Source organism: Microtus oregoni, unplaced genomic scaffold (genome assembly GCF_018167655.1).
Source record: "Microtus oregoni isolate MIOR12 unplaced genomic scaffold, Mior012 000043F_ref0000047, whole genome shotgun sequence".
In the NCBI taxonomy this organism is placed as follows: domain Eukaryota; kingdom Metazoa; phylum Chordata; class Mammalia; order Rodentia; family Cricetidae; genus Microtus; species Microtus oregoni.
Genome location: NW_024543210.1, coordinates 1983927 through 2006665, shown reverse-complemented (window position 1 = coordinate 2006665; position 22739 = coordinate 1983927). Strand labels below are relative to the sequence as shown.

General features: G+C 48.3%; 1 protein-coding gene and 1 pseudogene across 1 annotated transcript; one reads left to right on the top strand and one right to left on the bottom strand.

Moving 5' to 3' along the window:
- The first annotated feature begins 1898 nt into the window (after positions 1-1898).
- Amn (amnion associated transmembrane protein) lies at positions 1899-8573 on the top strand. The gene is made up of 12 exons (XM_041633473.1): positions 1899-1941; positions 2459-2577; positions 2656-2700; positions 6514-6610; positions 6724-6941; positions 7074-7211; positions 7310-7418; positions 7505-7587; positions 7696-7843; positions 7917-8094; positions 8186-8279; positions 8364-8573. Exons 1-12 carry the CDS (start codon positions 1899-1901, stop codon positions 8472-8474), a joined length of 1383 nt encoding a protein of 460 aa, XP_041489407.1. The 3' UTR covers positions 8475-8573.
- An 11495-nt stretch (positions 8574-20068) lies between these two features.
- On the bottom strand, positions 20069-21501 carry LOC121434414 (annotated as a pseudogene).
- Positions 21502-22739: the final 1238 nt, after the last annotated feature.

The following is a 22739-nucleotide window of genomic DNA, read 5'->3' as shown; positions in this document are numbered from 1 at the left end:
GGATGGCTTTGGCTGGAGGCCAAGAGCAAGCCCCCCCCCCCCAACAGTTACTGAGCCAAGTGAGCTGATGCCCCCTTTGAAGGCAAATGGACCAGGGTAAAGGGTTCCCTGGCTAGTTTGGGCCCGGACCTGGGTGTGGAAATGAGTGCCCCCTAGTGGATGAAATGCCTTCTGCATGGGAGAAGGAAAAGTGGAGGGTAAGGACCGAACTTTGGAGATGAGGGGATAACTCCAGGGAGGAGGACTCAGGCAAGTCCCAAAGTCTGAGTGGCTCGTCCATCAGCAGCCCTCCCTCTGCCCACCACCTTCCCCGCTCTGCCTCCCCTCACCCAGACATCCGGATATCCACCATTCACTGGTGCGCCATTGCCCCAGCATCCGTCCACCTGTTACCAGGACCTCAAACCCAAGCTGATCCCTCCAACACTCCTGCTGTGGCAAAACACCCAACAAAGGCAACCTCAGCAAAGAGCATGTATTTGGGCTCACAGAGCACAGGGCTGGTAAGGCATGGTGGGTGGAATGTGGTAGCCGGTCATACTGGTCGTACTCTGGTATGCTTCTCAGGAAGCAGAGATTATTGTTGCCACTCAGTTTGCTTCCTTCTGCCTTTGTTTTTAGTCTGGAACCTCAGTCCATGGGATTGTGTTATCCATATTTGACGCGGGTCTTGCTTGCTTCTTCTCTGGAAACACCTTCACGGATACACCCAGAGGCGTTTCCATGGAGACTGGTTAGCCTGACAGTGAAGTCTAACCATCGCACCCTGTTCACGCACACTCCTTTGCTGGTGCTCTCTGCACTTAGCCATTTTGCCCCGCATGGACATGCAGCTGGGCAGGGCTGGATCACAAGGGACAACTCCCAAGTTACATGTGTACCTCTGGACAGGGAGACGCTTCCCAGTAGCTCTCACTATTCCCATTTGCCAACCCTCCATCCTTTCTGCATCCCCCACGGGACCTGCCTCATCTTCTGTCCATTTCCACCCATTCCCTATTAAATTAAAAGTCCACACCTCTCCTCCCCCTCCCGGTTACCTCAACCACCTTCAATCCCATCCAAATGTACCTAGCAACATCTTCACCCAGGGCAACAGCTCTTTGGCCCACCCCTCCTTCACAGCCCACCCTCCTCTACCCACCGTCCCCACACAACCTATTCATGTCTGCCTGCATCTTGGCACACTGCCACCATCCACTGTCCCCTACCCACCCACCCATCAGTCAGCCACCCTCTGCCACTGACCTAGTCAGTCTCTCTCCAGCCACCGCCACCTCCCATTGCTTGCAGGCATAATACGGAGCACCGGGAGCCCCATCCACCCGGTACCCACGGAAGCCCTGGCGTAGCCTGCACGACAAAGCCCCCTCACACTCCACCACCATTTCGTGACTGGCCATCCTTTCGTTATTTCATTGATCCTTTTCCATCCATTTTCCACCCTGCGCAGTCCGCCCGGCCCATCTTCTATCCACTCACCTCAACCGTCCATCTGTCCAGGAACATCACACTCTGCCCTACCTGCCGGTTCACCTTCAGAACCACGACACCTCTTCCCGTCTCCAGCACACACACAACTGCTGCAGACCATGGACTCAGGCCTGGAGAAGACGGGCAAAGATGCCTGAGCCCCCAGGGTTATTGGCCACCTCCATGCCATGTCACAGGGAAAGTCAGACCAACGCCCTCTTACCGGGCACTCCGGGCCCTGAGTCCTAAAGTGCGGATGCTGAGATCACCGAGAAGATTCCTCCAAGGAGCCTCAGGAGACAGCTGGGCGGGTCGGAGGTAAATGTGTAACATCTGGGCGCCCCCTGCCCCTCAGCCCCGCCCTGTCACATGGGCCCTCGGAGCAAAGTCCGCACCTGCGACGTGAGAGCCTCGGTGGCAGCAAGATGGGCGCTCTGGGCCAAGTCCTGCTGTGGCTGCAGTTCTGCGGTAGGCCGGGGTCTGCGGCCCTGAGGCTGTTTCTCTAGGCCCGAAGGGTCGCGATCTCAGGAGAGGGTGGGAGAAGGAGGCGGCGTTCTCAGCCTGCCTCGATTTCCCCGTCCTCCGGCGTGGGCTGGTGCCCAGGAGGTGGAGAAACCGCAGTCTTGCCCTGTGCACCTCGAGCTACTCGCGGCTCCTCTGTGCGCAGTAGGAAAAGGGCCGCCGGTCCCGGTTCCCGGACGCCTCTTTGCGCCCAGTGCGGACCCCATCCCGAGAAGTCAACGACGGGTGGACACGGGCGATGTTCCGTAGGAGGGCACGTTTGAGAGGGCTCTGCTGATAGGCTAGGAGTGCACCGGAGAACGCCGCGCAATGGGGTGCTCGTTGTGCTGAAAGACTAGTACCCGGATCAGGGTCACCTCGAGTACCCGATCTGCACCAGGGGTGTAGGCATCGCTGCCGCTCTTGCTTCTCTGGAGGGCCGCCTTCCTAGAGGGAGGCAGACACTCAGCCTTCCTTTCTTTAGCACTGACTCGGGCCGCCTACAAACTTTGGATCCCCAACACCAACTTCGATACTGCGTCCAACTGGAACCAGAACCGGACCCCGTGCGCCGGAGATGCAGTCCAGTTCTCGGCGGACAAGGTACCTTGATGGGGGCTTGGGTGACACTGGGATGGGGAGGTCTACCAGCTACGCAACTGACGCCGCCTCTTGCTGCAGATGGTGTCGGTCCTGGTTCGAGACAATTATGCCATCTCTGACATGGTAAGGCTCGGGGTCACTGGGGCATGGCTGTCACAGGGTCGCCGAAGGCCCATTCCCAGGACTCTGTCGCCATGGAGCCGCTGGGTGGAGATATTCTCTGGGAGGGGGCATCAGAGAACACGTGGTGTCTCACAGCCCAGCTCTCCCCTAATCCCTGTCTGAAGGCCACGTTAGCAACCTGCCTGCAAAGCTAGCTCCAGATAGTCCGGAGGGTTAGAAGCAAGAGGCTAATCAGCCTGCACATGCTAAGGCTTCAGTGCACCAAAGGTTGACGGCCTCGGCGACCCGTGCTCAGTCTCTGTGGTTGGTTTTGTTTTTCTTTGTTGGTTTTTGTTGTTTTTCAGGAGTTTTTTTTTGTTTGTTTTGTTTTTCTTGTATATGGGTGTTTTGTCTGTGCACACAGGCCAGAAGAGGGCGGGGTCAACTTGGAGCTTGAGTTACAGATGTTTGTGAACCACCATGTGGGTGAAATTGAAATTTATGCCCTGGCAATGCTGAAGCATGCATGAGCAGCACGTATATGGGGGTTCTGTTGAATCTGGATTCTGTTCTGTTGAACAATATGAGTTGGGTTTCATGTTCTAAGTTGATGAGGTCAACTCACCAGGTCTCTTCCTTGCTGGGAGGAAGAGCAGGCAGTGCTCTTATCTGCTGAGCCATCTGTCCAGCTCTCCTGGGGTTCAAACCTGGGTCCTCCGGAAATACAGCCAGTACCCTTAGCCTCTAAGCCATCAACAACACCAAATCAAATGGAACTAAAAGAAAAATATTTCATGAAATACTTGAATACCCACTTCAGTGCCCAAGGGTTTTTTGTTGTTGTTGTTGTTTGTTTGTTTGTTTTTGTTTTGTATTGCTCTTGGTTTTTTGTTTTATTTGGTTTGGGTTTTTTGTTTTTGTTTTTTAGAGACAGGATTTTTTCTATATAGCCCTGGTTATCCTGAAACTTATTTTGTAGACCAGGCTGGCCTCGGACTCAGCAACTGACTGCTTCTGCCTCCCAGATGCTGGCTGACAAAAAAATGATGTTCTGTGGGTCAGGGTCTCAAGTAACCCAAGCAGGCCTTGAATTCACTCTGTTGATGAGACTGACCTGGGACTTCTGATCTTCCCATCATGCCTCCAAGAGGCTGGGATTACAGGTGTGAGCCACCAACCACGGCTCAGTACCCAAGTCCTGCGTTGAATGCACGCTGGGGCTCACAGAGAACAGTCCCTGTCGGGGCTACAGCGAGGTTGCCCCTATCAGTTTAAAACACCCCCTCTCTGGCCCGGGGGACATGATGTATGTAGAGGTGAGAGCTCTGCAGGCAGCAGCTGCTGAGGGGCGCCTCTATTACCACACGAAAGTTTTAAAACTCTCTGTTTCTGAAAGGACTTCACAGCCATTGTTCCTTTCTCCCCTCTCTCTCCTCTTCAGCACCCCGGCTCAGGGTGTGACCTGCCTGGGGGTGTCTACTAATGGACAAGGGCATGGGTCACTTTGAAGAGGCAGAATGTCACCCCTATTTCTTGGGGGTCCCCTCCAGCTCCCAGTGATATCCTGGCCCTCCCCCTTTACTACTCAACACAGGGGGCTTCCTCATGGTTCTGATGGTCACAGAGAACCTGTATGCACACTCAACAGAACACTAGCATCTGGGATGCTGAGTTCTCCATTCTAGAGCATGGGCTGTGTCTCTTAATATCTCCGCCAGCTTCTTCCTTCTATGAATTTAAGACATGATGATGGCACATGTAATCCCAGCACTTAGGAGGCAGAGGCGGGCAGATCTCTATGAGTTCAAGTTCAGCCTGGACTACAGAGCAAGTTCCAGGACACCTAGAACTACACAGAGAAACCCTGTCTCAAAAAACCAAAACAAACAAAAACAAAAACATTATATTCTACAGTTCCCTTGGTTCTTCTCATAGGAAAAATGGCAGTCATTCCTCCTGTTTTCAGGCCTACTTATTTTTCTTTTTTTTTCTTATTGGACATGCTCACTGCTCCTATGGAATTAGGAGCTCTTGTCATGTTGTCTTGTTAATGAAAAGCATGTAATATTTCTCTACTGGGTGTCATGTTGGCGCCAAGTTGGATGGCAGCACATTATAGAAATTCTATTGCTGACCACATGGTGGCTCCCAACATCTGTAATGAGATCTGGTGCCCTCTTCTGGCCGGCAGGTGTACATGCAGGCAGAATACTGTATACATAATAAATAATAAAGAAAAAAAAAGAAATTCTATTACTAAAGTTAACAGCTTTTTAAAAAGTTAAATAGGGTGTTGAACTTTTCAGGGTCTTTTTTGTTTGTTTTGTTTTTCAAGACAGGGATTCTCTGTGTTACAGTTCTGACTGTTCTGTAACTCACTTTATAGACCATGCTGGCCTCGAACTCACAGAGATCCACCTGCCTCTGCCTCTCGAGTGCTGGGATTTAAGGTGTGCGCCACCACTGCCCAGCTCCAAAATCAGGTCTTGAAGCTCTCCCCATTATTTCATGTTTCTGCCTCAGTCTCCCCAGCCCTCGTATATGAATTTGGTACTTAGTCATCCACTGTTCTCCTGGACTTCTTTGCTGGCTTCTGTGGAGCCTAGTCTTGGACACCTGTCAGTGAACATCCTCAGCTGGATCAGTCCTGATGTTTTTTTGTTTGCTTGGTTTGGTTTTCGAGACAGGATTTCTCTGTGCTACATTCCTGACTGTCCTGAGACTCCCTTTGTAGACCAGGCTGGCCTTGAACTCACTGAGGTCCGCTTGCCTCTGCCTCCTGAGTGCTGGGATTATAGGTGTGCGCCCCCACCGCCCGGCCTGATGTGTATTTCATCTAGTGCTCGCCCTCTATCTGGGGTGATTTTCCACATTCTCTTCGTACTTCCCTCTTCAGTTCTGTTCATTTTCTGTGGTGTCCTGCTCTTTATGAAAATGCATCCATTCTCATGTGTGTATGTGTCGCCTCCTATCTGTCTGTCCCCAGCTGTGGGTGGAGTCCCTTGCTTTCAGTGTGTTTTACCCTTGGCGTGGGTGTAGCTGCTCTGTGACCTCATCTCCCCTCTCTGGTACGAGCTTTTGGGCAGGTCTGAAGCTCTGGGAAGACCAGAGACCCCGTCCTGTCCTCTCATGGGGACAAGAGCCTGGGTGGTGGGCGATGACTAATAGAACCTGATGGCCCTGCATGGAGCAGCTCCCACGGGCCGCCATCCCCTCAAACTCTGGATGAGGGCCCTGAGACTCGGGGGACCTGGAAATGATATATTCCCTTCCGCACAGCGTATTTCTAGCATAGACCCGAATTTGAGTGGCGAGGAGGAACCATGCCACGAGGTCTAGGCACTCTTAAGTCCCCTGCCTTCACTGGCATCCCTCTCCCCTCAGTTGAAACCTGTCCCCAGTAGCTATGGACATTTTAAAGTTCGGCTTCTAGGACCTGGGAGACCTTGTCTTATCCTTTCTCCAGGATGCTGGGTGCTGGCAAGTGCCACCTCCTGTCCCATGGATTCCCAGAGTCTCAGTAGTGTCCTGCCCCTTAGCATCGGACTCCGCCCCCTGGCCTATGTGACCCTCTAGCCTCGGCTCAGATCAGAGCTGGGGGTCCTTTAGGCCTGGCACATGTTGTGCACGGTGTACAACACCCTTCTCTTTTCCGTCCCTGGTGAGACCCAGCTCTTCCTGTTAGCCTTAGCCAGGTTAAGGTTCCCGGGCCCTGACTCCTTCACCGAGATCCCCGACAACATCTCAGCTTGGGTTTTCCTGGTGCCAGGGAGGTGTTAGTTGGGCGCAGTGCGTACTTGGGCCATGTGCCACCTCAGTCCGCGCCTCCCTCAGCTCCTGCCACTGGACGGGGAGTTCGTCCTGGCCTCGGGGGCCGCATTCAGCGCTGCAGGAGTCGGCTTGGACCCGGCCTGTAACTCCGGAGAGAAAGGTGAAGGGGGCGTGTCTCGGGAGCGGACCTCGGGGAGTGGCTAGAGTGGGCGTGCCTTGTAGAGGGCGGGGCGCGGGCTCAGCACCTACCTTGGTTGCTGCCTACATCCACAGGCGCCCCGTTGATCTTCCAAAATCCCGACCGCTTCTCCTGGCTTGACCCACATCTGTGGAGCTCTGCGACCCAGGCGAGCGGCCACTTCTCCGTGGATGCCGAGCGCGTGCCCTGCAGCTACGACGATGTCCTCTTCCCGCGCGATGGATCTTTCCGCGTGGCGCTCGGCCCGGACCCCAACCCTGTGCACGTCCGTAGCGTCTCGGCCGTGGGTCAGGTGAGCAGGCGGGAGGGCTCGGGTTTCATCCCCTGTGCGCAGACCCAAGAAGTCCTACAGCTGCGCGCGTGGCCCCGCGCACTCAGACTCCCTCCTCGCCTTCCTGGCCACCCGTGATGCCGCCACCCACAGACGTTCACTCGCAACGAGGACCTGACGGCTTTCCTGGCGTCCCGTGAGGGGCGCCTGCGCTTCCATGGGCCGGGCATGCTGAGAGTGGGCTCCCAGGCCTGCACCGACGAGTCGGGCTGCGTCTGCGGCAATGACGAGGTGAGTGAGCCTTGGCGGGGGACAGCGCGAGGTCGCTCAGCCGTGGGGCGCGTGGCTGTCCCTCGCTTTCCTGCACTCACTGCCATGCCCCCTCTCAGACCCTGCCGTGGATCTGCGCGTCTCTGCTGCAGCCCCTTGGCGGCCGCTGCCCCCAGGCCACCTGCCGCGACCCGGTACTGCCCCAAGGGCAGTGCTGCCACCTCTGCGGTGAGCGCCCCACCTGCCCTCTAATGCGCTCCCAGCGGGCTCCCTTCTACTTGGGTCCGCGGCGTTGACCTGTACTCCCGTTGCAGGAGCTATCGTGTCGTTGACCCACGACCCCACATTTAACCTGGAGCTGTACCGAACGCGGCTGCTGGACCTCTTCCTGAAGCAGGTAACAAGGCCACACGGAGGGTCCCAGCTACTGGCAGCTGCGCCCCGACTCAACTGCCCTCACCCAGGGTCGAAGGCAGACCCCCTCATCAACCCTCGTCCTTCCCAGCCCCAGTACCAGGGCCTGCAGGTGGCTGTGTCCAAGGTGCTGCGCGAGGCCCACACTGAAATCCAGGTGGTGCTGGTGGAGACGGAACCCCAGACAGGCGCAGCGGGGCGGCTGGGCCACGTGCTCCTACAGGACGCGGTGGCACAAGGTAACCTCATGCCCTTCCGCCCCTCTACTGGCCCAGCTGTCCTGGCGCCGCCGCTGAATCGCTCTCGTTGCAGGCGGCGAGCTCGGCATCCTGTCGGCGACTCTGCGGCAATCGGGCAGGCCGGCGACCGGAGGCTCCACGTTGGATCAGGACCGGTCCGGGGCCTGGCTGGCGAGTGGCTTGGCGGCCATGGTGCTGCTGGCACTGCTGGGGACAGTAGGGCTGCTGCTGCATCGCAGCGGGAGGCTCAGGTACCCTGGCCCCTCCCGAGGGTGGGTTCCCCGGGGTTCCCAGAGGCTGCGCGGGCTGCCCCAGGGGTTCACCTGCGCCTGCATCCCGCAGGTGGACAAGGCATGAACAGGCTGAGCCCGCATCGGCAGGGCTGCCGCTGGGTTTCCGCAATCCGCTTTTCGACGTGATGGTCTTCAAGCAGCAGGTGAGATGGCGGCAAGAAACTATGGGGGCCTTCCCAGGGGCTGGTACTGGGCACCTTGAGCCCCCTGACCCTGTAACCCCACAGCCACAGCCCTCAGTGGAACATCTCGGATCAGCCCAGAAGGTGGACATCGACACCAACTTCAGCTACTTCGTTAACCCACTCTTTGCCGGGGAGGCAGAGGCAGAGGCCTGACCTTCTCTTGAGAGAGTCTAGGCCTCCAACCCGTGGTCTCTTCATCCCCTCCAAGACACTTCTCTCTATCAAGACGAAGACAGGCCTACCTTGTCTAATAAAGGGTTGTTTGGGTTTTGGGGTTTTGTTTTGTTTTAACCTGCTAGCATGGGTAGTTGGTCACATTTCCTACTTCAGTTTACTTGAGTTATGGGGATCTGAACTCAGGTCCTCAGACTTGATCCACAGGTGCTCTTACCCACCTGTTTGTTTTGTGTGGGAGCCTCACCCTGTATCCTAGGAAGGCATTAAACTTCAGGGCTCAAGTATCTCCCTGCCTTAGCCTCTAGGATTAGCTGGGGCTTTAGGTGTGGCCACTGATGCTGTCCCAGTCGCTGGCCTGCTCAGATTCGGTCTCAAGCCAGAGGAAAGCAGGCGGTGACCTTTAAACGTATCACTGCCTGGTTCCTTCTCACTACCCCCACCCCCATTTTTTGGTCTGTGTGTTGTCGTCTCTGGTTATGGAGGCGAGGAACAGGGGTTTGCTGTTTGTGGACACACAGGGGACAGGAAGCTTCAGTTCATCCAGGTTGGCCAGCTCTGGCTTACATAGGAAACAGCAGTTTCAGTTCTTAGTAATTCTGTGGAGAAACACTGTATGTGTGCTAGGCGTGGTGTGCATGCCGAGAATCCCAGTGCTAACAGTGGAGGCAGGAGGATAGAGAGTTTGAAGACAGCCTGGGCAGCACTGCAAACCTCTGTCTCTAAAAGCAAAAACAAAGAAACTATGCCAAGAGGTGGGGTGGAGGGACCAGAGAAACCGCTCAGTGGGTTAAATACTTGCCTTGCAAGCGGGGGAGCTGAGATTGAGTCCCAGATTCCACAGGCATGGGGTGCAAGTCTGTAATCTCAGCGCTGGGGAGGTGGCTGCCAGTCTAGTCGTGAGCTCCAGAGGGAAGACACCCAGAGGGTCTCTTCCTCAATGCCTGCGTGCGCACACGTGCACCTGTGTACACCTAGACATGAATACACATATGCACACTCCTCTCACAAGAAGGAAGAAAGAAAATTATATTGGTAACACATGCAAGAACTTAGGATGGATTCCAGTCTAGAAGTAGAAAAAAATCCCTTAAAAGCAGCTGGAGAGATGCTCAGAGTTGAAGAGCACCGGCTGCTCTTTCAGAGGCTCTGGTTTGGTTCAGCACCCACATGGCAGCTCACAACCATCTGTAACTCCAGGTGCAGGGGGTGTGGCTTCCTTGAGCACAGCACACAAGTGGCACACATAAGTACATGCAGAAACAAAATCAGTCTTTAAAAAAAAAGACCAGGGGCTGGAGGGATGGCCCAGTAGTTAAGAGCACCACTGAGTACTCTTTTAGGGGACCTGGGTTCAATTCTCAGCACCCACATAACAGCTCACAGCTGCCTGTAACTCCAAGATCTGACACCCTCACACAGACATACATGTAGGCAAAACACCAATGCAAATAAAATAAATTATTAAAAAAACAGAAGTAAAGCCTCATAGATATGAAGTATTTTATAGTTTTTAAAAAATATTTATTTATTTATTATTATACAGTATTCTCAGTATTCTGTCTGTGTTTATGCCTGCAGGACAGAAGAGGGCACCAGATCTCATTACAGATGGTTGTGAGCCACCATGCGGTTGCTGGGAATTGAACTCAGGACCTCTGGAAGAGCAGGCAGTGCTCTTAACCACTGAGCCACATCTCTAGCCCCATAAAGTTTTCAGAAACACATTTTTTTTCAGCTGGGTGGTGATGGCACACACCTTTAATCCCAGCAGCACTCAGGAGGCAGAGGCAGGCAAATCTTTGCGAGTTTGAGCCCAGCCTGGTCTACAGAGGGAGTTCCAGGACAGGCTCCATAGCTACACAAGAGAAACCCTGTCTCAAAAAACAAAACAAGACAAAAAAGAAACACATTGGTTTTCTCTTTCTTTTATGACACCTTTTTAATCCCAGCACTCAGGAGGTAGAGGCAGGTGGATGTCTGTGAGTTTGAGGCCAGCTTGTTTTACATAGTAAGTACCAGGACAGCCAGGGCTAACATAGAGAGGCCTTGTCCCAAAAACCAAAAAAGAATTTAGTTTCATCAAATTTGATTTGTTTATGTAAATGGAGCAAACACACACAGAGACACAAACACACACAGAGACACATACACACATACACACACACACACAGAGACACATACACACATACACACACAAACACACACACAGAGACACAAACACACAGACACAAATACACACACAGAGACACATACACACATACACACACAAACACACACACAGAGACACAAACACACAGACACAAATACACACACAGAGACACATACACACATACACACACAAACACACACACACACAGACACAAACACACAGACACAAATACACACACAGAGACACATACACACATACACACACAAACACACACAGACACATACACACAGACACAAATACACACACAAACACACACAGACACAAACACACACACAAACACACACACACGCACACACACACACAGAGCATATGATTAACCACAAAAACCATTCAAGTTCCACATGGAGGGGAGGCAAATCTGCCCAGCTCTTGGGACACGGGACTCAGGATTTAGGGAACATGGAATTACCTACCCACTGAAGCAAGGACTCCAAGAACAGGCCTTATGTATCGATTTCAAATGTACTGTCCTGTCACAAAGCAGATTTCTGCTCAATTATTTTCATAAATAATTGAGCAATATTTTCATAAAAAGGGAGGCTTACCTGTAGTGAACTTAAACTAGAAGACTGAGAACGAAGGCCTCTGCCTTTGTCCACGGCAGCTGCTCTTCTCCGACTGCCAGGCTCTGGGAGCCTAAGGGCTTCCTGCGTTGGCACACAGTGCAGCAGAGTGCCTTCTGAAGCCCGGTGTCCCAACACTAAAAAAAAAAAAAAATTAAAACTTAATTTAGAAGAAAAAATTCATAAACAACAAGCCTGGCATGGAGGTACAGAACTGTAATCCTAGAACACAGCTGGCTAAGGCAGGAGGATTACCAATTACAGGCAAACATAGGAACATGTCTTTAAAAGGTTACAGGACTAGAGGCAGGTTCAGAGGTTAAGATAATCACTGCTTTTGCAGAGGACCAGGGTTGGGTTCCCAGCACATGGTGGCTCACCATCCCAAACTCCAGTTCCAAGGGATCGGATGCCCTCTTCTGGTCTCCAAGGGCACACACGTGGTGCACATAGACAAAAATAAACCTTAGCAACAACAAAACAACAGTGTTTTATATAAACAGAACGAAGTTTTCATTGATGTTCTGTCTGGATTCATGCAGTTCCACTGTTAGTGTTTGCGCTCCTTGGCTGCGTGGACCCAGCCGCTCTGAACTCTGAATTGCATGCAACATGTGGAGCCTGGAGTTAAACATTTCTCTCCCACCTACCTTTTCCTGATACCCAGAGGCAGCTTCCCAGATAACTGACTTGGAGGCTTAATATTACTTATAAGTGTTTGGCTGATAGTTCAGGCCTATTACCAACTAGCTTTTATATATTAGTTAACCCATATTCTTATTAACGTCTGTCATATGGCAGTACCTTCATTGGCATGGCACATTCATCTGCTCCCTCTGCACCAGGCTGGTGACTCCTGACTCCACCATCTCCTTCCCACCATCCTTAGTCTGGTCGCTCCACCTATATACTTCCTGCCTGGCTACTGGCCAATCAGCATTTTATTAAGCCAATTCGAGTGACAAATCTTTACAATACACGAGGATTCTCCCACAGCAGAAGCCAGAGGTGGACCTTGGGTTCCTCTATCACTATCTGTTGTTTTGTTGTTGTTGTTGTTTTAAGACAGGGTCGCTCACTGAATCTAGAGCTCGCCAATTGGGCTAGACTGGCTTGCAGCCAGCCCCATTGACCTTCCCGGCTTTGCCTACTGCTGCTAGGCACACACCACCACATCTGTGACTTTATTTTCTGAGGTTTGTTTTTATTACGTCTGCGTTTGTGTGCGTGTGAATGTGTACGTGTGTAGAATATGTGTATGGGTGACCACAGAAGTCAGAGCACACACATATGTTGCATTCCTTGGGACTGGAGTTACAGGCAGCTGTGATCTGTCATGTGGGTACTGGGACCCAAACACTGGTCCTTTGCAAGAAAGAGCAAGTGTTCTGCCCGTCGGACCAGCTCTCCACCTCAGGTCCTCTCATGCTTTGGGGGCAAACCCTATCAGAGTTCTGAATTTTGTTGTTTTCCTGAGGCAAAGTCTCACTATTTAGTCCTGACTGGCCTGTAACTTGCTATGTAAGCCTGGCTAATCTCAAACACACAGAGCTCATCCTGCCTCTGTCTCTCATGTTTTGGAATTAAAGGTGTATGCTACCATATTTAGCCTGACATTTTTAATTTAGTTTATTTTTTTAACCAAATGATTTAGTTTTTAGTTTATGTGAGTGTGTGAATGCCCGCATGGGTATATGTGCAGCATGTGTGTGCTTGGTGTCTGTGGATGCCGGAAGAGGGGGTTTGATTTTATGAACTAGAGTTGCGGGTACATCTGATACGGGTCCTGGGAACTGAAATCTGGACTCCGCAAGGTCAGCAAGCAGTCTTGACCCTGAGCTATTGGTTCAACTCCTATTCATTCATCTTGAAAGTTATTAGAACTCTGTTCTGAGAGTATTTATGAAGGTCCCAGAACCCGACAGCCAGCATTTCAGAACTGTGGGTGACAAGCTACTTAGGACAAGCATGGTTAGAAATTTGGAATTTCGACCAAGAGAATTGGTCTTGATGACATTTTTAATCAGTGGGCCTGGGGCATCACATGGGGACAGTTTGGCAGTGTCCATCAGTAACAGCTATGAGACTTAAGGAGCCTTTGGATGGCATTTCCTGGGTGAGCAACACCCACAGCCAGCTACTCAGTCAGCTGCTGAAGGCGGGCGACATATCAGGGTGGGGTGTCTCCTGGCCCCAAATGTAAAATCAGAGTCTAAAAGAATTACTGAGTCCCTCTGAAAGTGACCTGAGTCCAGCTCTCTCTGCCTACACTAAGACGTATAGAGTATCCTGATAGAGCCAGGCCCTGCGGTGCCCAGGAGTCGGCTGGCCTGTTCCAAAGCTTTAAGCAAAGGGAAGGTTTTAAAAATGAAGCTGGAAGGCTTCCCAAGGGTGGGGCCAGGCTGGAGCTGAAGTCATCACCAGACAAATGTCCTTGAAGATGTGGGTGGTGGAGGCTCTGTTCTGAGGTTCCATGATGTTCCTGGCCGGTGCACAGCACACACATGGGGTCTACCCCTTTGTAACTCTTATTCCGAATTTTATTGTGGTTTTTGTTCCCAAGCAAGACTCCATCTTGCATTTTACAATTGTCATATGCCTATAGCTGTAAGGCCAACCCCACCCTTCCCCAAGGGCAGTTTTGAGGTGGGCATTTGGGGAATAGTACATTCACTAGGCAAAGATATATTACATCTGTTTATGCTGCAGAATATTACTTGAACTGTGTAAAGGTGTGTTACATTTGTTTATGCTGCGTTTGTTTACTTAGCTAAAGATGTGTTGCATCTGTTCACCTTGCCTGCCTAAGGCGCCTGATTGGTCTAATAAAGAGTGCAATGGCCAATAGCTAGGCAGCAAAGTGGATAGGTGGGGGAGAGAGAGAGAGAGAGAGAAGAGAGAGAGAGAGAGAGAGAGAGAGAGAGAGAGAGAGAGAGAGAGGAGAATGGAGGAGAAAAAGGGACATGCCCAGGGCCAGGCAGCTGCCAGTCACACATAAAGACAGCAGGAATGGGCTGGAGAGATGGCTCAGTGGTTAAGAGCACTGACTGCTCTTCCAGAGGACCTGAGTTCAATTCCCAGTACCCACATGGTGGCTCACAACCATCTGTAATGGGGTTTGGTGCCCTCTTCTGGCCTGCAGGCATACACACAGACAGAATATTGTATACATAATAAATAAATAAATAAACAAATAAATATTAAAAAAAGAAAAAAAAAGATAAAGCCCAGACACTGGGGAGCCAGAGCTGGAGCAGGTACAGGGCAGGCCATAGCATGTGTGTGCACAGACGTCAGGACTCCTGACTGGACGTGTAGCTTGGGCAGTCAGCCACCGTTTTCCTCACAGCGTCAGAGGCTTCTGATCCGCCACCATCCCCATCACAGCCTGGTCACACAGGGATTAGGTTAGCTTTGTGGATTTCATTGACATGAGATGCCTGTGTCACACTGGCACTCTTGTGGTTGTGGCTCATTTCCAATGCTGTCACTATCCTCCTAAGATGACTAGTGTTTTGAAAAGCGGCTCCCACAGTGCTTTTCAGACCAGAGAACCCAGCTTATGGTCATTCCTTTCTCATCCCTCAGGTCTACCTTACACAGATGTCAGGACTGGCTCACCCCACCCAGCACAGCTGTTCCCTGTGTTCCTGGGCTCTGCTCCTTCAGCCACCAGCTCTGAAGGAACCTCTGAGTCTTAAGCATCCCACTACCTAAGCCCTCTAGGCACGCTGGAGGACTGCTCTGGGCTCCCCAGGAGGTTGTAGCTGAGGGAATCATGTGAACCCTCGTGGGTAAAACTGTGAGGGCTGATGGTTAAAACCACATTGCTTCTTGACTGCTGCCCAAGGCCCCTGGGTGTAACATGAATAATAAAAGCCCAGAGACATAAACTAGGGTTCAACCCGAAAACCAGAAAAGCAAGGCAGCCACGCCACTAGAGAAGTCTTACCTTGGGCTGGAGAGATGGCTCAGCGGTTAAGAGCATTGCCTGCTCTTCCAAAGGTCCTGAGTTCAATTCCCGGCAACCACATGGTGGCTCACAACCATCTGTGGTTTTGTGCCCTCTTCTGGCCTGCAGGCATACATGTAGAGAAGTCTTACCTCTACCAAGGTTGGGCGATCATAAACTAAGCCAACTAACCCTCTCTCTCCTCCCATTTTATATTCCCTCTAGTGCTGGGATTTAAGGTGTGAGCTACCACCACCACCTGGATTTATTTCTGCATTCTGCATTGATCTTGTGTAGTTCAGGGTGGCCTTGAACTCACAGAGATCCGTTTGTCTCTGTTTCCTGGGATTAAAGGTGTATGTCACCAGTGCCTGACCAACTGACCTTTAGTGGCTTTAGCTTTGCCTCTGGTCTTCAGGCAAGATTTATTTAATAAAATACAAATAATATACCACTATAGTTCTCCTTTTTTGTCTAAAATAAAAAGAAGGCTATAAGTAATATAAGAAAAACAATATACAATAAGTCCAATGGCTATATACAATATACACAGGCAATCAATATATCAACAATGCCTAATCCATTTGCATTTGACAAATTCAGAGAAAATACTCCATATCTATTCTATCTTGATGAGTCCAAAGTCTTGTACCAATTTACTTCCTATCATAACTTGCTTTCTGTGTCTGGTAAACAAAGAAAACTCTAACAATCTAGTCTTCAACTCTCTCAGAGACCCAAAAAAGAAATAATATTAACTGAGTAGGCAGGAAATGCAAGCAAGCAACTTCCAAAAAATGTGAGAAATGACAGAAACAGCTGGCTGCCTGGACAGTCACCCAAGGTTCCTCCTTAGCCTACAGGCCTAGCATATCCAACAGACTTTTCTGTGAAGCAGGATATTCTGAAGGGCTGTCCTTCCTTGTCTTGACAATATTTGGCAGTCACTCTCTTTTGGGTCCTGCTTGTCCAATTAGGACAGCATACTGTCAGCAGTTGAGACAAGGGCATTTTCTTGTCCAGTGGCTTTTGTCACAAAGAAAGTAAACTCCATGTGAAGTTTCTTCAATGCCCAGTATCTTCTCTGAAGTAGATTGGTGCTGCCAGGAGCAGACAAGTCTCATTATCATAAAAAAGAAGAACCTAGGTTATTAAAACATCTTAAACGCCATATTCTGTAGATCTTCGAAGTGTTTGTCTATCTAAAATGTATCTTTGTTTGACCTTGAAAACATACCTAATGTGACTACAAGTTTAATTATACGAGGTGATTAACTACTAGCCTACATTTCCTTATTATCCTAAATGGTTGGTATAATGATCTGTCCTGTCCCTTTAAGAGACAAACCCTGCCCACTCCCCCCTTTTTCTGAGACAAGCAGATCTTCCTTCTGCTTCCAGTCTGTGCTCTTTCTGCCCTGTCCCTCTTTGGAAGAGGTGGCTCCTCTCCTCTCCTTCCCCCTCTCCCTCCCTCCCTCTCCCTTCCCTTTCCTCCCATAACACACTGTATAAACTATACCCAAACCCTCTCTCCACATCCATTCCTGTCTCACACCCATCATTCATGGCTCCTCCTGGGACCAGCTGCCCCGCCAATGACCTGCCCATGTCTCTGACCTGATACCTCCCACCTGCTTGGGATCTACAGAGGCCTCAGGTGGGTGGGATCTGGCTGCCCCTCATGGCCACAGCTGCCCCTCAGGGGTCTGTGCCATTTTATCTAAACCATAACAGTTGGTAATACTAATTTTCAAGGACTACAAATTTTCATTACCTTGTTCAATAAGGTATAGAGGTACAATACTTGGCACAAGAGTAGAAATATATGTACAGTATAGCTTAACAAAATTAATCTCGATATACAAAATCTGTATACAATATACAAAAGTCCAATCCAATGCAAAATATTTAAAACTAGTAGTTGTTTTTTAAAAGTACAATCAATAGTCTGGCAGTGGTGCAGGCCTTTAATTCCAGCACTTGGGAGGCAGAGGCAGGTGGATCTCTGTGAGTTCAAGGCCAGTCTGGTCTACAGAGCTAGTTCCAGGACAGCTAGGGCTACCTACACAGAGAAACCCTGTCTCAAAAAACAAAACAAAAAAAAGGAGATTGAATAATCTACCTTTTTTCTTATATCTATATCATCTCTTTTTTCCTGTGGTGAACCCATAAGACTATACAGTAAATGTACAGCTGACAGATCTATCAGAAGTATATATGGGAAGTATATATGTACACATCCACATGGAGAGAGAATGTGTCTCAGCAGAGCTGTGGGAACACTTGTCTTTTGGAAAAGTCACTATTAAATCTGTTAAAACCATGATTCCCACTTCAAAATGGAATTAATTCCCCAAAATACCTCAGCAGTGTAACTTCTGCTGGGGTAACAAAATGACCTTTCCATTCCCCCACACTCTGACGTCTTAGAGAGATGACATTCACTCTTTGTTCTAACAGTCAAATTTACATAGGGACTATCCCACAGAATTACCCGCTAATTGAATAGGTAGGAATTTCAAATGGATAGGAAGACACCACCATTACCAGACAGACGGGTCTGGGTGTGGGTAAAGTCCAGGTTCTGACAATTAGTAACCTTATCTAATGGTTTGGAATGTCAGGTATTTCCCCTCAGATACTGGCTCTTTCCTGGGTGGTGTCACCTGTTCTGGAGTGCTGCTTTGTCAGGCTATCCCTGCCCTTTTTGTGATTTTGATATGCATGTTATCATTGTCCTTGCCTATGGAATTTCCAAACCATGCCTATAAAAACTAAAAACCTGATGGAGATCACCCCCTTTTTCTTCTCGTTGCTTCTTTGCTCCAAGAAATAAAGAACATGTAGAGATGAGGAACATGAGTTGATTTATTTTCTGTTTGCTCTGAGAACCAATTATCCAGGTTTTAGCTTGCCATGCCATAACAAATCTTACCTAGACCCTGAAGGGGTACTGAGGCTGGCACTCAAGGCCCCTGATATTTTTGTAATGGATTAAGTAAAAATGCTGGAAATCCCCGAAGGGCTCAGCGGCAGAAATGCTGCAGGTCCCCAAGTGGCAGCAGTGGGCAGCAGGTCCTGAGAGCAGCCAGTCCCAGGCAGAGATGGCGTAGTCCCCAAGTGACTGTAGTGAGCCACGAGGGGTCCCATGAGGAGAGACAGACAAATAGGTGCACCATGAGACTATGCCACAGGTTTCCTGGGCAGGGAGTCATGCAATGGGCAAGAGATGGACAGATAGGCACACCATGCAGAGTGAGGATGGACATTTATTTAGTGGGTTATGGATGGAAAAGGGGGAAAGGGGAGAAAAGGAGAGAGAGAGAGAGAGAGAGAGAGAGAGAAACAGAAAGGAAGAAGGGGAGAACTGTGGAGAGACAGAAGCTGCCTTTTCGAGAGGGAGATGGAAAAGGAAGAGAATCAGGCTGCAAGCAGGAAGGAAGATCTGCCTGCCTCAGCAGACAGGGGAAGGAGTGAGCAGGGCTCATCTCTTAAAGGGACAGAACAGATCATTACAATTTTTCTTTTCAAAACAACAACCTTGAATCTAATTTCCTTTGTTTAGCTTTTTTTCCTGACCATTTCCAATAATAATTTGTAACTAACCCCCTAAACAATAACAAATATCCATACTCCAATGAACAACAAAAAAACCACCCACCCCACCTCTTGGGAACGTGGGCATCATATTCTTAAATTTACATTGTGCTGCCTAGGGGTGACTGTATCTTTAGGAGATCCTGAAAAAAAATTGAGCTAATTGTCAAGTCCTGGGAGAGGTAGTTTTATAATTTGTTGTCCAGCCTCTGTGTAATAGGAAAGTGTGGACTTGTCTCAAGTCCTGGCTAGTGTATTAGGCTGGATCATCTCAGCTAGCCACTTTGAATTTATTCTGAGAAGTTGGTAGTCCAAAACTGATCTTTAGGTGGTGTTTTTCAGTTTAGTGGTATTATTATAGTCCTGGAGAAGTAATCTTTGTGGGGCCCCATCCTCCTTATGGAGACTTCAAATGTCGCTGTTAGGTGTGCTCATGGTTCACTGCAGAAAACTGATAGAGATTCAAACCTGAAATCATGTACAGGAAGGTAGATAAAATCTTTTTTTCTAGAATTAGTTAGTATTCTATATGACCATCAATATCAAGACAAAAAGTTTAATATATTTATATATATTTATCTTATAAATCCTTAACCTTAAGCTGTGAAATGGTCAATATAAAACCAAAAGATTATGAGATTAGTCAAAATAAAATAGTCCTTAAATTTTTGTTTTTCTTCTATTCCATATCATGGTTTTCTGACATGAGACAGAGATTTTTAATTTCACCTTAATAAACATGCTTGGGTTTAGAGGAGGAGAGCCACACTCCAACTCCAAAGCCAACTTTAATCTTTAATTCAACTGGGACTACAAAAAGATCATTAGCATCATATGTCTGTAGAGAACAGCAGAAACAAACATTTGGGAAAATTTATGATATTTTACCTTGATGGAAATGTGATTTACCAATAGGCCAATTTACTCTTTTTCTTGAGACATTTTTTGGATGATTTGTTCCTTTTATTCAGAAGTCTCATTTGTCTAGCGTTCTTTTTTTTTTTCTCCTTATTAAACTTGTTTTAATGGGTCTCAAAATTCTGTGACAGATTTTTGGTCAAGTTGTTTCCATTAAAAAGTACTGATTTTGAAAACTAATAACTTTAAACTGCCACACACACACAAAAAAAAAATGGCCCACAAAGCATTCTCCTTTCCTTCTGAAGGTTTTACGATGCATTGTTATCACTAAACAGTCTTTTACTATTAAACTTAAATGGCCAATTGAGACAAACAGTTCTGAGACCGTTCTTCCAGTACTGATTAAGACTGGGGTGGCAGGTGTTAGGGATAATATTCATTTAGCCTTCTGAGCTTTCTGAGCAGACTTGGTGACCTTGCCAGCTCCAGCAGCCTTCTTGTCCACAGCTTTGATGACACCCACAGCAACTGTCTGCCTCATGTCACGAACAGCAAAACGACCCAGTGGAGGATAGTCAGAGAAGCTCTCGACACACATGGGCTTGCCAGGAACCATATCAAGAATGGCTGCATCACCAGATTTCAAGAATTTAGGGCCATCTTCCAGCTTCTTGCCAGAACGACTGCAATCAATCTTTTCTTTAAGCTCAGCAAACTTGCATGCTATGTGAGCTGTGTGACAGTCTAGTACAGGAGCATAGCCAGCACTAATGGGGCCTGGGTGGTTCAGGATAATCACCTGAGCAGTGAAGCCATTGGTGGGTCATTTTTGCTGTCACCAGCAACGTTACCACGTCTAACATCTTTGACAGACACGTTCTTCACGTTGAAGCCCACATTGTCCCCAGGAAGAGCTTCACTCAGAGCTTCACGGTGCATTTCAACAGACTTTACTTCTGTTGTCACATTGACTGGAGCAAAGGTTTTAAAACACCGGTCTCCACTCGGCCCACAGGGACAGTCCCAATGCCACCAATTTTATAGACATCCTGGAGGGGCAGTCCCAGAGGCTTGTCAGTTGGATGAGTTGGTGGCAGGATACAATCCAAAGCTTCCAACAGGGTGGTCCCACTGGCACTACCATCTTTGCGAGTGACTTTCCATCCCTTGAACCAAGGCATATTAGCACTTGGCTCCAGCATGTTGTCACCATTCCAACCAGAAATTGGCACAAATTCTACTGTGTCAGGGTTGTAGCCAATTTTCTTAATGTAGGTGCTGACTTCCTTAACAATTTCCTCGTATCTCTTCTGGCTGTAGGGTGGCTCGGTGGAATCCATTTTGTTGACACCTACAATTATCTGTTTCACACCCAGGGTGTAAGCCAGAAGTGCATGCTCACGGGTCTGCCCATTCTTGGAAATACCAGCTTCAAATTCACCAACACCAGCAGCAACAATCAGGATAGCACAGTCAGCCTGTGATGTGCCTGTAATCATGTTTTTGATGAAGTCTCTGTGTCCTGGGGCATCAATGATAGTCACATAGTACTTGCTGGTCTCAAACTTCCACAGGGAGATGTCAATAGTGATACCACGCTCACGCTCAGCTTTCAGTTTGTCCAAGACCCAGGCATACTTGAAGGAGCCTTTTCCCATCTCGGCAGCCTCCTTCTCAAACTTCTCGACGGTTCGTTTGTCGATTCCACCACACATGTAGATCAGGTGGCCGGTTGTAGTGGACTTGCCAGAATCGACGTGTCCAATGATGACGATGTTGATGTGAGTCTTTTCCTTTCCCATTTTGGCTTTGAATTAGCGGTGGTTTTCACAACAATAACTGGAGTCCCTACAGTGTATATTGATGCAAATAAATCAGGAAACACAGGTTACAAATCAAAAAAATTTAAGTAAAGTGGAACAAAGCCCTTATGATTCTGTCCAAAATTCAGAATTATATGCTATTCTCATGGTACTAAGGGATTAAAGAACCTCTCAACATAGTTTCTAATTTGCAATATGCAGAAGGAATTGTTTCACATATTAAATCACTGAATTTATACCAGATGATACAGAATTGACTTTGTTATTTATTATTGGTGTGTCCTGTACAATGTGGGAGAAGAATCCAATTAGCTCTCTTTATAAGTCGAATTCTCTCACTTTTGGGATAGTTGTTGCTAATCTCTCCCAAAAAATTACTACAAGCTCTTCGCCAGGATTCACTTTCTTCCCATAATTTGTTAATGTCATCATTAGTAAAAGGTACTATAAATTCTGCTGGGTCTATTCCTGCTAATTTACAAATTCTCAATTTTCCTTTTATAATTAACTCAGAGACTTTTCCCATATAAGTTTTTAGTTTTTTTACCAGTTCTTATGGTAAAAAGATCCATTCTAAGATAATATTTTCCTTCTGCATTAAAATTTCTGTAGGGGAATATTTGGAGGGTAATATGACCAGAATGCAGTTAAGATTCAGATCTACACAATCCACATGTGCCTTCTGTAATTTCTCTTCAAAGCAATTCTCTCTCAGTTTCAGCTAATAATTCCCTGGGACTATTTAAGTCTTTGTCACCTAAAGTTTTGTTTAAATTAACTAGTTCATCAGATTTTTATCCCAATGTGGACCACAGCTGGGAAATATCTCCTAGCAATCTTTGGAAGTCACTAAGAGTCTGCAATTGATCTCTCCTAATTTGTACCTTCTGGGCTCTAATTTACTGTAATCCTATTTTATAACCTAAATAATAAATAGAATTTTCTCTTTGTATTTTTTTCAGGAGCAATTTGTAATACTCAACCAAAAGAAAAATTTCTTTACTTCTTCAAACATTCTTTCTAAAGTGTCAACATTTGAATCAGATAGCAAAATGATGTCCATGTAATGGTAAACTATAAATTCAGAAAACTGCTTACATATAATTTTCAATGACTGACTCACAAATTATTGGCACAGAGTGGGGTGGGAAAACCTTCTATTGGTATCTTTTAGCAGGTTGAGAATTATTATAAGTAGGCATTGTGAAGGCAAATTTATCCTTTTTTCTTGTAAAT